Source organism: Tauraco erythrolophus, chromosome Z, assembly GCF_009769465.1.
Source record: "Tauraco erythrolophus isolate bTauEry1 chromosome Z, bTauEry1.pri, whole genome shotgun sequence".
Lineage (NCBI taxonomy): Eukaryota > Metazoa > Chordata > Aves > Musophagiformes > Musophagidae > Tauraco > Tauraco erythrolophus.
Genome location: NC_141496.1, coordinates 63,066,478 through 63,081,561, shown reverse-complemented (window position 1 = coordinate 63,081,561; position 15,084 = coordinate 63,066,478). Strand labels below are relative to the sequence as shown.

General features: G+C 45.3%; 1 protein-coding gene across 2 annotated transcripts; it reads left to right on the top strand.

Annotated features, from left to right (window-relative positions):
• Positions 1 to 634: 634 nt before the first annotated feature.
• Positions 635 to 13,158, top strand: POFUT3 (protein O-fucosyltransferase 3). Of its 2 annotated transcripts, none has more exons than XM_086629412.1 (5): positions 635 to 795; positions 2,869 to 3,072; positions 5,556 to 5,841; positions 10,183 to 11,018; positions 12,912 to 13,158. In XM_086629412.1, exons 2-5 carry the CDS (start codon positions 2,992 to 2,994, stop codon positions 13,134 to 13,136), a joined length of 1,428 nt encoding a protein of 475 aa, XP_086485538.1. In that variant the 5' UTR covers positions 635 to 795; positions 2,869 to 2,991; the 3' UTR covers positions 13,137 to 13,158. The 2 variants fall into 2 exon arrangements, with proteins under 2 accessions (XP_086485538.1, XP_086485539.1); XM_086629413.1 differs by having other exon boundaries at positions 778 to 795; positions 2,866 to 3,072.
• The last annotated feature ends 1,926 nt before the right edge of the window (positions 13,159 to 15,084 follow it).

Genomic DNA, 15,084 nt, shown 5'->3' with positions numbered 1-15,084 from the left:
AGCAAATGTCAAAAACCGCATCAAGAGGCGACCAGCCTCTGGAAACACGGAGCTGGCAGACCAGGAGTGTTTCCTGATGGGTGCGCACGGCCCGGTGGGGACGCCTCGGCAAGGCTGGGAGCACGGCATGCTCTCAGACGGGATGCCTGCCGCAGCTCTGCGCCGGAGGGACTAGGGGTGCGTTCCATCCTTGGGAGCCGGAGCCAGGTCTCCGGGCGATTCGGGGCTTCCCAGCTTCCGTAACGCATTTTTTTTTTTTTTTTTTCCTGATAACCCTTTGGCTTGACGCAGTCAATCCAAGTCCTCGTCAAGATAGCAGCGGCTAAAATAACGGCACTGTTATGCAAAAATAAAACTGCAAAAAGCGCTGTTATGCTAACAGCCACAGAAAACAGTGACAAGGACGGGCTTATTTTTTGGGGGGTGTGAGGTCTTGCAGTGTGGGACTCGCAGGAAGACAGTTCGGGGGGGGGGGGAAGGGGGGTGGAACTGATGCCGCTCTCAGGCTGATTAGCCCTCTGCGCTTCCTCTTCAGGCCCTTGGGGACCCCGAAAAGAGCCGACCCCCCTCTGCCGGCGGTGGGCGGAGGGAGGCGCGGATCCGCACCGCCCCGCCACGGGGCCTGGCGCAGCGCTCGCCCGGCACCCGCCCCCGCCTCCCTCCGCGCACCAAGTATGTGCCCAAACTGAAAGTAAAAAAAAACCAAACCAAAACTAAACCAAAAAACCACCCCGAAACCCCCTCAGACCCAACCAGAGGGGACGGCGGCGGTAAGGCGGGAGCGACTTTCTCGGGGTGAGTACAGCGGCGAGCGCCCGGCCGATGGATGCCCGAGCCAGGGGCGCTGAGCAGGGCCGGAGCCGTAGTCCCCGCCGGAGCTGCGGGACTGGCTGAGCCTCGGGGTGGGAAGGGGCGGCGTTGGGGGTCAGGCGCAGTCCCTTTTGGGATGCTGACGCCGGGGAAATGCAGCGAGGCAGAGCTGGAAGGAGAGGCGGTGGGGAGAGCTGGTAGGAAGTTTGGAAGGATTTGCAGGGGAGCTGCTGCTCCCGCAGGACAGCCGCGGCTGCCGATCTGTCCTTCTTCCCTCGAGTCCTCAGGGCCTCCGCTCGGTCTGACCGAGGTGGGAAAGCGCTCCAAGGTCGTCTTTGCCAGCCGTGTTGGGACAAGACAGAGTCTTGTGCGGCCCACTCCCAAGTGCACACCGCTCCGCTGGGTAAAAGTACCGGGTATTGGGCGCTGCTAATGCAATAATGGAGCTATAACCCAATGCAGTACCCTGGGGCGATTGGTACAGCACAGCCATGGTGTGGGCAGTTTACCCTGTGGAAGAATACCTAAAAGTGCGGAGACTACTACTCTTTTACCAGGGCAGGGGATAGGAGACCGTTCAGTGGGTCCTCAGAGTCTTACTTTTTGCCCTGCACAGATTAAGATGTGTGGTATTAAAGATACCTACTGTTCTGCAGTAGGATGTGTCTTGAGTAGATTTTCACCAACACAGTTGTGGGCAGAATTCAGCCCCTTCCCCTCCTGGTGCCTCATTTTGGCTGTAATACAGGAGGCACAGAAGATGCAGAGGCTCTGTGAAAGATCCTGCCTGATTTGAGAAGCACTCAACTGGCAGCCGTGCACTTTTATGCCCACACAAAACCCTCAGAAACAGCTGTCCCATGCAGAGCAGAACTCACACAGCATGGTTTCGTGTGAGATTTTACTAAAAAGGCTTTTCCGATGGTCAATGGGAAGGGATAAACTCATGTTGCAGTGGAAGCAGAAACAGGATCCTTTTTTTTGTCTCTAGCTGCCAGCACCATAGAGATATTTCTATGGTAGGCAGTAGTTCTGGGGCCCATCCCTCTTTATCAGGTTTTTGGAACTTTGTGAGTGGATTAGGGTGGGAGGAAAGCTAGTGGGTGCGCGCACATGGAGACGATAAAGTACACACACCTTCTTTTCATAGAAAAACAGCCTGAAACCAGCATAGAAAACTATCTCTGAAAGAGATAAATATTAAAACAGCAATTTATTAAACATTTTTTGGTATGTGTTTCTACTTTCTGAGCTTTCAGAATACCTACATTTTCAAACTTTACTCTTGTGCATTGAGAGAGAAAGTCTTATCTTTCTCCCATCCTCTTTTTTTTTTTTTTTTTTTTTTTTTTTTAAGACAAAGCTGGAATTTGCACCCAGTTCTGTTGTCAGGAGTTGGAATTTTCATACGGTAACATCCAGCATGCAGCAAAACAGTAGGGGCTCTGTGAAAGCTAAAAAAAAACGTTCGGGAAGGAGAAGAGTTATTTGAGGAGAGGCAAACCAGCACAGATTTGGATTACAAGGGAAGAGGAACTTGTTAAATTTAAATATTTTTAAGTGTGGAGAGAGTCTGTGTGTACTGATGATTACTTTCTCTATGCATTGGACTAGATATGCTGGTGGAGTCCCAGAGTACTGCAATGTAGTAAGTCCCAAGGCCGGATAGTTTTGTGCTTCCTCCAGGAGCATTTTCAGGGTTTGCCCAGGGAAGGAAAGTCTTTCATTGCTCACCTGTGAGAATGCTGAAAAGCAGCGCAGTTTGCCATCTGAAACTCAGGAAAACAGCTGCCCTTCCCACGTGGGACTGAGCCAGGCCTATCAGACTGCAAGGATGAGAGGATGTGTGATTCTGCTTACAGAGTCTGCCAAGTCCAGATGCCTGGGGCAAGTCCACAGCCTGGGGCTGTGCATGACAGTGCAGTTTTTTGCAGGCTGCTGTCTGGGTACATGGCTCCAGATGTGACTCTGGCACCTACAGAATGCTAAGGGTAGATGTGAAGTTAACCATTGAGATTGAGGAGTGGTCTTTGTTGATGCTGTACCCATTTTCAGCAGTGGTTACCCTAAAGAGGACTAAGGATGGAGTGGGAAAGCCCTGCAGCAAAGTCTGAAGACTTTAGACAAGCTGGCCTTCCTGGTGCCTACCTCTGACTGCTCTGGCAGACCTGGCCGTGCATCATGATCAGAGTGAGGAGGAAGAAACTGTGGGCATCTTGCTTCTGCTTTGCAGCTGCCTTTTTCCTTGTGGTGACCCTCCAGGTACAGGGGCAAAGGGGGGAAGCATGCATGAAATCTCTCTCAAAGTATGACACAATTCTGGCAGGTGAGAGAGAGCATTGAAGGTGACAGACATTTTCTGTCCAAGTCTGTGCTTTAAGAGGAGTGTTTAAAGAAACTCTGTCAGCAGCATTGGCCTGGTGGTAATAGCTGACACCAGAAGTGACATTACATGCAGAACACCTTTCTTGCATGGCTCCTCAGCTCCTAAAAGAGTTTGTCGGGAGTGGTGTACTGTGCCATGTTGTGTTGCCTCCATTCAGCATTGCCTCCTCTGTTCACATGTTCAAACTCATTAGGCAGGGAGGCAAGGCTGGACCCATTTCTAATGTGGCAGATGGACAAGGGAAATCTGAGCACATCAGTAAGTGATGATGGAAATCTGTCCATCAGTCTTGACTCAAAGGCCCTTAGTATTGGAAAGTCCAGTAGCTGGTCAGTAAAAAAATGCATAAGAGAAAAAAAAAAAAAGAAGGCATATTAATTGGTGACTGGTGCAGGTTACCCTAGATTTTCGTTAGAAGAGAACAACTTTTAGGCAAATTCAATCAGACTTGGCTGGCAGTCATGGGACTCCAGGAGACTTCAGTCACGAGAAGGCCAGGATCTGCCCCAGAGATGTCTTTCTGCTTGGGCTGTGCTCTGAACTGAGGCTGTGGTTCAGACCAATACCTCAGGTAACTCCCAGTGGAGGTAGCAGGAGGACCTCTGAAGCTCTCCCAGGCCGGCTGCTTACTCTGAATTAGAGCCATTTCTTGGGGGCAGTCACTGACACTCAATGGTTGCTTTCAGTTCTGTTCCCCTGAACAAGGCGTCCGAAGGTGGTGTGGCTGCCTAGCATAGGAGCAATGCTAGCAAGTCTTTAGGACCTTTATTGTGAGAATTTGTGACTCTGCTGCACTTCCACAGCTAAGCAGGTTTGGAGCTGGTTAGAGCTTCCCTATGCCTAGCTAGGACTTTTATCTGGGAGGATTCACTGCATGGTGCTGCTTGGTGCCCTGGTGCTGGGACTGCTGTAGCACACGGGCTGTCAATATAGTTGGGCTGTGTCAACACCAAGGAGTTCAGAGAGAGCTACTAGAAATTCCATGCAAAAATAGAGACTCCTTAAATTCAGTCAGGCCAAAATTTAAAAGCAAAGAAGGAACATGTTCATGAAGAAACCTGGACATGAGGTAGTTATAGACTTACTTCAATTATATTGCTCCAGTTATATCTTGTCAAACTATTAGACGTGTTTTAGATGTATTAGATGACTTTTCCTCAGCTAGTATGCTGTCCACTCGCTAGTGCGGGAGTGTATTCTGTATTTCCCTGTACAGCTGCACTTTGCACAGCCTCCTGTGTGTGCAGTCCCAGGATCCCTTGTTGCACAGAGGCTATTTAGTCTAGCTACAATCAGTGTATTTTGCTACACAGTGAGAGCCAGTGACACAGCAAACAGCAAAATGAATGCAAGCCGTAAATCTGTCTGGGAAGATAAATGTTTTCAAACAACTTAATATAAACAACACTCTCCTGCTTTCCAGTACCTTCCTTCAGAGCCATCTGATGAGCGGACGTGCTGTGGCCAGAGCTGTCTGTCGGGTTTGAGTTCCCCCATAATTTTTGCAGATGTTCCTGGGGTGGCATTATGCACTGCCCGTGGAGGTGCATGCACAAAAAGCTGTTTGCATGGTAGCAGGAAGGTCTTTGCCCCGGTAAAGCTAAGAGCAGGAGCTGTGTATCCTGTGGCAATACCTGCTGGCACCATTTCTGTCATTTGGCTCAACAGACTTCTCAGCCCCAGGACACTTTTATGGCAGGTACTACCTGTAGAAAAGAGTGGACACCAGAAATCCCAAGATTTCCTGGGAACTTCTGTCTCATGGCTGATGGTTAGAGGCTTCTCCTATGGGTGGAGAGTTTTTAAGGTTTCTCAGAGGATTTCAGATCTGTAAATGACGGTTTGTACTGGTAGGGCTTTCACTTCTCTGCATACAGATGGGACTTCCTCCTCGACCTAGCTATGAAATTGTAGTTACTTTGTCTTTAAGACCTGTCTGCACTTGGTTTATTCAGTCAGTGGTTTAAAAATTGATAGGGGTGAGTACAGATGGCCACATAGAGGCCTGAAAACCCCATGTTTGTTTTTTTTTTCGGCTAATTTCCAGAAGAAACCTGGCTGTTTTGTGCTTTTTCTTGGGAGAAAGCAGAAGTTGTGTTGTTAAATCATAAGTGATGCGGCTGTATCTCAGTTCAGAAATGTATATCCTGCCTCCTCCTTACAAATTCAAATTAAAGCTTTTGCTATTCTGACATGAGATCTCCTGGACAGTGGCTGCGGTCAGTGAAATGTGTCCACTTTGATTGACAAAGACTTCACATGCAGGCTTAGAGCTCAATGCTCAAACTCTGATTTCTCTAGCAGATGTCCTGGCTAATAACAGTGATGCGCTATGGTATGTATGTTTGTTTCCCTGAAGGTTGTCACTGAACTCGGCAATTCAGAGAATAACGTGGCAGTAATCTCCAGTTTACACAGTGGCCCATTAAAGCCTGTGGAGAGACACGCTTTTCAGTTTAAGAAGCAGGAACTTCACAGCAGCTTGAAGACAGAATCTGACATAAATCACTACCCCATCCTGCTCTGGTGGTCTCCCCTGACTGGAGAGACAGGGAGATTGGGTCAGTGTGGAGAGGATGTTTGCTTCTTTACTATCAACAGGACCTACCAACACAACCAGATGACAAAAGCATTTCTGTTCTATGGTAAGAATCTGTTTCTTTTTGAAAGAGTAACTTTCCCTCCTGCCCAGTTATTTTCCTTTAGAAGTTAAATATTCCAGGTGGTAGTCATTGAGAGCATGAAACTTAATGCAGCTCATTGTGTTAAACTCTGCCTGGTGCTGAATGCCATCAGCAGAGATCTAGAGACGCACTTTTCTCTGTAAAAGTGCTCTGAAAATTGGCTGTGGATGTCTGTGGGATGACTGTTGCCTTCTCTCATGCTGCTTTCCAGTCACATGTGCTCTCTGTTTATTGGAAAAAAGGTCATTTCCTGTAGCTGCCAAGTCACGAAAAGGCAGTGAAAAAGATCAAGCCAGCTTCTTCCAGTCTTCTACTTTGCTACTCCTAGCAGAGGTTCTGCAAGGCCTTTGTTGCACTTGTGCTAGTCTTTTGTCTTCAAACAATGCCCTCGCTGGTAACTGTGCCGCTCGCCTGCCTCATGCGCTGAGAGATTGTTAGCAGACTGTAAATGTAAAGTAGTGAAAGAAACCTATTGATTCTGCACAGGGAGCAGCAGCTAGTGCAACCTTCTGAGTTGCTTGGCCTCTGCTGCCTCAGAAACTTCCTGCTAGTTGTACGGTAAAGTGAGTCTACAAAACACAAAAGATGCATTTTTTAAAAGTAGGTGTTATTTTGTTAATTTTGTTCTTTTTTACTCCCACACTTGATTTTCAGAGAAAAAGTGAATTTGAGGTGGAAAAATAAAGCCAAATGCTTTTCTGTAGCTGGTAGGTTCAGCTCATTTGTCTGGAAATAAAACAAAATAACACAAAAGTCTTGATGGACATTCACTCAGTCAGGATACAGGTGAACTGGAAATATAGGAAAGAAATGCTTTTAGCTTGGTTGTTAACAGTGAACCAAAAACTTCCCACCACTAGGCTTTTCAGAGCTCCAAGTAGGTCAGCTTTGTCCAGTGATAATTTTGAGTGGTCGAGCGTGAAAGAGAAGGAATAACAGCAAAGGAATGAGAAGGTGGCCCAACTCAAGACAAGGAAAGCTGGGTTTGCATCACACGAAAGCTGTAAAGTCTGGTGGTTTTGGTCTCTGGTAGTAATTCTGATTGTCTGTTTCAGCATTGGAAGGGCTATTGCTGTTCATTTTTAGCAGGTTTGTGGACATGGATTACTTACTTGTTTTTAAAAGACTGTTTATACTGGGCAAAAGACTCTTCCTGTAGTTTTTTGTTTTTCTGGTGATGCTGTCTATGAACTGTGTAAAGACAAATGTCAACATACGCAAAAATTATTTTTAAACCACAATAAAAGATCTCCCAATGCTAAAACCTGCAAGAGACAAAGGTCATAGATGGTATGGGAGGTGAAAAAAATTGTGGCATCAATACAGAAGAGCTTCACACACTGCCCCACCAATTACCCACACCACCTCCCCCCTGCCCCCCCCTCCCCCTTCCCCCCCCCACCCCCCCCCCGCCCCGACCTTGGTGCACTGAGCTGTGGGCCTGCAAATGGGCAGATTTTGGTGTTCCAGAATTTCCCTCTCCCTCTCTCTCTCTCTCTCTCTCTCTGACCTTGGTGCACTGAGCTGTGGGCCTGCAAATAGGCAGATTTTGGTGTTCCAGAATTTCACTCTGAACAGCCTGCTGAATGAAAACTTGAACATCTGCATTTCTGTGCTAAGGTTGGATCAGGGCACAGTTTCACCTTCCAAGGAAACTGCATTACTTTTCCCCTAATATTTGGTCAGTGAGCTAGTCAAGAGAAGAGTAATAATCCAAAGCTTAGGAAAAATATTGTGCAAAAATATGGGGTACAGATGTTTTCCAGCAGAACTGCTTTGCTAGGAACACCTGCTTTTCTGCAACTTGTCTTGACTTACTGGCCTGGCCTGGGAAGCCCCTAGGTATAGGTGATGACTTTGTCAAGTGCCACCATCTCTTGTTTGGAAGTGAGATGTGGCAGCCACTTGCTGGATTTTGTCTCTGCTTTTGGGAGTGATTCCCAACTCCACCTTTTCAGTGTCACATACTTCACAGAGTTCTGCAGGTAGCGTAAACTACTAGTGCAATTGAGTCAGCATGAGCTGGATCTGATGTCATGCTGTCAGAGCCTCAGGGGTGTTGCTCCTAAGGGAGGAAGATAGCCAGCTTTTCTACACTGGAGCATTGAGTCCTTGAAATGTGAATCCTGAGTGAAAGATGTCTCCTAAGATGCAGAACTGCTTCTGACAGCATCTGTCTGTCTCTTCTGCACTTTGCCACGTATCTAAGATTTCCTAATTAACAGCTTGGAAGTTGAAATTGCTCATAATTGTAGTCTTGTCATGCCTTCCTTATTCCCTCATAAGCTCCGTTATTTCCTTCATCTCATGGGGTAGGGAACATGCTGATATTATCTCCCCTTTAATCCTTAAAAGCTTTGTGTCTTTCTTGATGGACTGAGATTGATTAAGTGTTGTATTAGAATCAGTCATTTTGATGTGCTCTGATTTATAGTGCATTTTTCTTAAAGTTCCTCTTTGCCTGATTCTCTCCTTGCTTAGTAAGTTTCACATCTTGCATTTTTCCCTCTCTCTCTCATCCATTTCCTTTTCTCATTCTTTTCTGCGCTTTCCTTCCCTCTTCCATGCAATAGTACCTTAAAGAGAAGCACCTTTGTGAGAGACAGAGCTGAAGTGCTATAGTTTCAATCCACAGCATTTCATTATTGTCTGTATGCACTGCTGCTTCTCTTCTAGGCATCGCTTAGAGCAAAGTGTTTTCAAAACCAGATAGGCCTTACAAGCTTCCCTGTGAGAATTTGATTCACTTAAAATTTTCCTCACCTTCTGCTATCACTGTAACACATCAAATCCAGAGGCAGCAAACAGCTTTTTTCAGTTAGTGGCACAGAGCTTCATCCTTTTAGTGTTGAGGGCTTGGGATCACCCTTCCTTGGAAGACAGAAGGTCAAATACTTAATGGCCTTAAAAAAACCCGCCTCGTGCTCTTGAAGGATCTTGTTTTATAGGAGGTTTTTATGTTACTGGCAGCTAACACTCCACTGCGGTAGTGAAGTCTTACATTGGTTTTATCGGGTCATCTTGGCAGGCTCATGCAGCCGCAAAGACCAGCGTGCATTTTTTTCTCTTCTTTATATATTAGTTTTTAGATCAGAATTCTGTATCAGACTTTTGCTGGCCCCCTCTTTTTTTCCCATCAGTGTTTTGAGGTCAGGGATAGAAGAGAGAGTGAAAAGTTAGGAGTGAAACTGGGATGGTAGAACAGCTTATACAAAGAGGAAGGATTTGTGTTGTTTTGTAAACCAGCTGTTCACTGTTTGTTCCAGTTTATGGATCTCCCTTGCTTGACAATACCACTTAAAGGTTTTGTATATTCAGTGCTTGTATTTAAGTGAAAACCAGATACATTTCTAAGACAGTGAGACATTTCTTGACAGGGATTCATCAGCTTTGCATTAATCTGCAATAATGGTAGTCTTATGAGTGTAATACAGTGGTAGTGAAGGGAGAGCAAGGGTCAGATTCATGAGCTGGTATTTTGAATTCAATTTTGCACAGACCAGCCTTTGAGAAAAGGCTTCTAGGTTTGTCCTAAAGCTTCCACCACAGCTTTCCTAACTAGTTTGATAGACTCCCTGTCCTCACAGGGAGGTGCAAGCAACTGCAGTGGTCTGTTTTTAGAGTTTAGACATCGTTCTTCTTCTACTATTGGCATTAGTTTGAGGAGCCATCTTCTGCCAGAGGCTACTTCTTTATGTATCTGGTAGGCAGCTGTGATACATCTCTTCTTAATTCTCTCTTTGATAAACTAAATAGATTGGCTTCCAAAATCTCTATAGTGCAATGTCTTTCCAAGACTTTAAGTAATTCCTGTAGTTTTTCTCCTTAACCCTGCCCAATATTTTAGCATCCTTTTTGTTGTTTTGCTGCTAGAATCAAATTGAGCCCTGTAGTAACCATCTCCCTTACATGATAGATAGAGGCAGTACCATCTGTTCGCCTGTTTACAGAACCAGGCGATTATTAAGCATCTCACTCGTCTAATTTCTGTGCATCAAAATATAAAATTCCTAGTGAGCCTTTGAAATGAGAGGCCTTTAAACTAATATGACCTGAAAGGAAACCATTTCTAATATTAACTACTGATCCCCTTTCTCTAGATTCTTCTGCTGCCAAAGTCAGTTTAATCTGTCATAACACTCCTCTATCTTTGCATGAATTGCTCTTTTTGCAATACTGCCTTATAATGTCATAAATGCAATGGCTGTAGGCCTGATATTAAATTAAAACTAGACTTGTGTCATTGTAGTTAGTGTGGCATGATAAATAGGGGCAGACTAAACACTGTTTGCTTTTGTTTAGGTACAGACTTTGCTATAGACAGCCTACCCCTCCCTCGTAAAGGCTATCATGATTGGGCCCTTTTGCATGAAGAGTCTCCAAAAAACAACTACAAACTCTTCCACGAACCGACCATCACCTTATTCAACCACACTGCAACCTTTAGCCGCCATTCTCACCTACCGCTGACCACTCAGTACCTTGAGGGTGTAGAGGTCCTGAAGTCGTTAAGGTACATGATCCCACTGCAGATGAAGAACAGCCTGAGGAAGAGGCTTGCACCACTTGTATATGTGCAGTCTGACTGCAACCCTCCTTCTGACCGGGACAGCTATGTGCATGAGCTGATGTGCCATATTGAAGTAGACTCTTATGGGGAATGTCTGCATAACAGAGACCTTCCTCAGCATCTCAGAAATCCAACTGCCATGGATGATGGGAACTTCTATAAGATACTGGCACAGTACAAGTTCATTCTTGCTTTTGAAAATGCCATCTGTGAAGATTACATCACTGAAAAACTCTGGCGGCCGCTGAAGTTGGGTGTGGTACCAGTGTACTTTGGGTCTCCCAGCGTTGTAGACTGGCTTCCTAGTAACAAGAGTGCAATCCTGGTATCCAGTTTTTCACACCCTCGGGAACTGGCACACTATATCAAAACATTGGATGCAAACGATCAAGAATATGAGTCCTACTTGCAGTGGAAACTGAAAGGGGACATTTCCAACCCAAGGCTGCTTACCGCAATGAAAAAACGCAAGTGGGGAGTGCAAGATATCACCCAGGACAGTTACATTGACACCTTTGAGTGCATGGTGTGTAACAGAGTGTGGGAGAACATCAGAAGGAAAGAAAAGGTACTTGTGACTTTCTCCTTGTATCTCAGAGAGGCTCTAAAATGACACTGGCTCAGATTTGTCCCAGGAAATTTAGTTATCAGATTTCTGGCCAGTCTACAACCATTGGTATTGCAGTGCCATGGGGCTGTTCATCCTCATGTCAAAAAGTGTTGGCAGAAGGTGTGGGTGCATGGCCAGAGCATGTGTTCCACATACTGCTGCAGTGCTTGAGCTCTATGAGTACATTGACCGTTGAGCTGATGCTCATTTCAGCAGAATGGTAGAATCATTGGGGTTGGAAAGGACCTCTAAGATCATCAAGTCCAACCGTCGACCCAATACCACCATGCCCAGTAAACCATATCCTGAAGTGCTACATCTACATGTTTTTTGAACACTTCCAGGCATGGTGGTGAAGGCTTGAATTGTTCAGGGAGGAGGTTTTTAACAGATTACAAAAAGTATCCTAACTTGTTGACTTGCTTTAGATGACCTACAACATTTGGAAACAGGTTGTCCAGAGAGATTGTGGAATCTCTGTCCTTGGAGGTGTTTTAAGATTCAACTCAATGGTGCCCTAGGCAATTAGATATGATTAGAGCTGTTTGGAAGAGGAGACTGAACTAGATGATCACTGGAGGTCCCTCATGACTTAAATACTTTATGACCTTCTGAGTCTGTGAATGTGTGGGTACATGCAAAATTGTAGTGACAACATGCCGTTGACTGTTGCCACATTTGGTGGCTAAACATTGAAACATTGATGTTTAAGCCAGGTTGTGCATCTGTGAGAGGAACTGTTCCTCCCGGCCTAAGCCTCTTGGAATTAGGATGATAGAGACCAGCTAGAAAGGGTTGTCCTGCGATGAAGCCTGGCACTAATGGCCCAGCAGTCTTGCAAGGGTGCCAGCAATGACACCAAAAGGCCGTTTCAAAGGCACCATGAGCTGTTCAGTCTCCTGAGGCTACTAGCTGTGGTAGATTTGGCTGGTATAAACAGAGCATTACTTGGAATTAGGCTGAAGCTAAAAACTCTCACCACGTACATTTCCAAGTTGGTAGATATTGATTTTAATGGCCATATTCCTTTAAGGTTTCCAGGTTTACATATCAAGAGTCAGTAGCCATTTTTTAAACTCTCCATGAGCTCAGTTATCAGCACGGATCAAAAAAACCCTTTCTGAGTCCAGTAATGGAACTGCCAATGGCTCTACTATCCTACAGCTTGTCCTATATCCATTAGACTGTATGTTAGCTGGTCACAGTCTGTGCAGTACACTATGTGGTCAGCCAGTAGAAGGAAGGTGAAGAAAGCATTTAAAGTTACTAAGGTGAGCTGAGTGATGGAGAGTGCAAACTAGTAAACATTACATTTAACCAGGCTTTCCTGTTTGAAGCTGGTGCAAATCCGGGCAGATGTCCTCTCTTTGAGTTAGGAATACAACCATGGAAAGGTGCGTAATAGGTTAGATACAGATAACTCCTTCCCCATGCTTTTGTAGCTCTCTAGTCAAGAAGACTGTGAAGACCAGTTTGCTCTCCTGGTCAGATTCATGGCTTGTTTTTTCTCCTTTAAAAAAACCTCATTAAGTGTATGCATATTTAAGATGAAAACAGAACATAATGATGAAAATAGAACTCCTTGCCTTAGAATTTCAGTTTGAGTGGGCTCGTGCCGCTCATTTGCAGCCAGACTTGATCTGAGACTCTGGCTCTTGTCAGCATGACTGGCCTCTTCCTGGACACTTTGGGGACACCTTCCCCTCTGACATCCATAGGGACATGGCTAGATCCTGCAGTGGAAAGGAAAACATCACTGACGTGCTTTGGTAGTTTACTAATGGCATACCACTTTTCTTCTCTGTCTGCCAGGGTCCTTGAATAACCCCTTTTATTTCTCTCCATTGCCAGGGATGGCTGCCCCAGAGGTGGAAGGCTCAGGTTAATCATCTGAGCTGCCCCAAACCACAGGCATTCTGGTTCTCATCTTCAAACCCTGGCTGGACTTCCCTCCAAGAGATGTGGATACCGAGCTTTGAACAATCCAAGAAAGAAGCCTGGGCACTGAGGCACTTGGTGGAAAGGAACAGGAATTTTACAGCTCAAGAATTTTGGATGCTTGTATTCAAAGAATAAACACAACGACCTGTAGAACAGAGTGAGCCCCTCAGAGGATTCTGTGGAATTTTCTTTTGTAGGTGACCTTATCATACATAGGATTGGTACCCATAGGAAGTAGGCTGTAAGACTGAATTTAATATGTTCGGTGCTCAAGGGGTGCTGAGGAGCGCTAAACAATAGAATTACCCAGCCAGGTGGTACGTGTGTGTATATATATGTATATATATATATATGTTTAGAATGATTTATATTTATATTAATTGTCATTAGTTCAGATGTGTGAGCATTAAGGCACAAGTTGTCAAGGTTCTCAAAGCCCAGTTTTAAGCACAAAGCGAAATCCCATGAAGCAGATGGATCTCCCTCCATCTTTAGATACATATCTGTGTTCATGGCCTCAGGACCCCTTTTTCCCTGGTCCAGAACCCTCCTTTGCTGCATTGACAGCCATTACCTGGAGAGCAGCTGACACCATTGCGCTGGTACAGCTTGTGTGCTGCTTCGGAGGTGGAGAAAAAACTTGGGACTGCGTCGCTGGCTAGCTGTTTATTATCCATTTTCCTGGCATCAGCAGATTTAGCAGGGACTTGGCTGGCTTTGTGTCCTGACACTGAGTGCCAATGTAAAGTGCATTAGTGCTTGGCACAAGGAAGCACCATCTGTTAGTGTCCAGGGACAGATTGAATGAAAAACATGCTGGCTCAGATTTACCCGCCATCTTCTGCTAAAAATAAGCAGAACACATGAATATCTCCACTCACCAAAAATAGGGCTGGCCTCAATCTGACTTACCTTCTTGCCTTTCTGCTAATGAACTAGTATTTGTATCATCTATAAACATGGAATTATGTGCTCGAAAGGTCAGGGATAAAACTGAGAGTGGATTGGTGCTGAGAAGTTCGTTAGGCACGAGAAGTAGGCAAGCAGCCTACCTGTTTCAACACAGAAAACCCCAAATCGCTTTATCTGACAAGAAAAAAACTTGGTCATCACTCGCCAAAGGACACACCTTTGCCTGGTATGCAGACTGTTGCAGTTTTCATCCCAAGTTCTTCCAGCCTCACTCCATGGGAGGAATCAACTTCCCCAGGATCTGCAAAATGGCATTATTTGGGTGGAGCCATTCAGATGAGGGACATACATGCAGACATATGCCCGTGTACGATGACACAGGCAAATGTAATTACTAATATAAAGTTCTTCACATTGCTGGAAAGGCAGATTTTCACCTGTCTGATAATTTCCATGCAATTGTTCCTTGTAGCAGGCTATTTTAAGATTGCTGTCAAGCATCTGGCTGTTTTATGAATGGGTAGCCATGGGGAAGGGTGTGAATAGCATTTACACCAAGAAATTCAGCTGCAAAATTTACTTACCTTGGAAAAATTTCCTCACCAGAAATTTCCTCACCAAATAGCTGGTGAATGTGTTATTACTTTGAAATCTGGCAAGAGAAAGAGCATTTTTGTGGCCACAAACCATATAGCATTAGTTGTCGTTTCTATGAGCATGTACTTAATTTCGATTAAGCAAAACAGTCCCACTGAAATTTCTCTCCACTGGTGTTTTGCCAGTGTGGCACAAGCATCTGTTGAACGTGTCTTAAACTTTTTGCCCAGTGATCTGCAGTGCAAATGATAAGTAAGCTCCACAAGCAAAGCCTGTCAGGAAAGTGGCATTAACACCAGACTTAAGAGGCTTTTCTAAATCAGGACCGAGAGCTGGACATAAATCCCACAACATCTGCAAAGGGAACTGCTGAATCCCTACCCGTTGCCGTGAATCTCTGTTTCTCATCACAGAATGGCACTGAATATCTGCAGCATAAAGGACTAACTCTCCTGTTTGTGATGTTCTTCTGTCTCATTTGCCAAAAATCTCAAGCCATGTTGTTTAAAGATCTCGGGAGCTGCACAGCTGAAGATTTTTTTTTATTTGTTTCCATGGTGGAATCTGTCAGATC

What these genes read in the sequence shown, in the direction of transcription:
- POFUT3 (XM_086629412.1), top strand. Translation starts at nt 2,992, where the DNA reads ATGATCAGAGTGAGGAGGAAGAAACTGTGGGCATCTTGCTTCTGCTTT. An exon ending in TCCTTGTGGTGACCCTCCAG is followed by an intron (nt 3,073 to 5,555) that starts GTACAGGGGCAA and finishes GTTTCCCTGAAG; the next exon opens with GTTGTCACTGAACTCGGCAA. An exon ending in AAAAGCATTTCTGTTCTATG is followed by an intron (nt 5,842 to 10,182) that starts GTAAGAATCTGT and finishes GCTTTTGTTTAG; the next exon opens with GTACAGACTTTGCTATAGAC.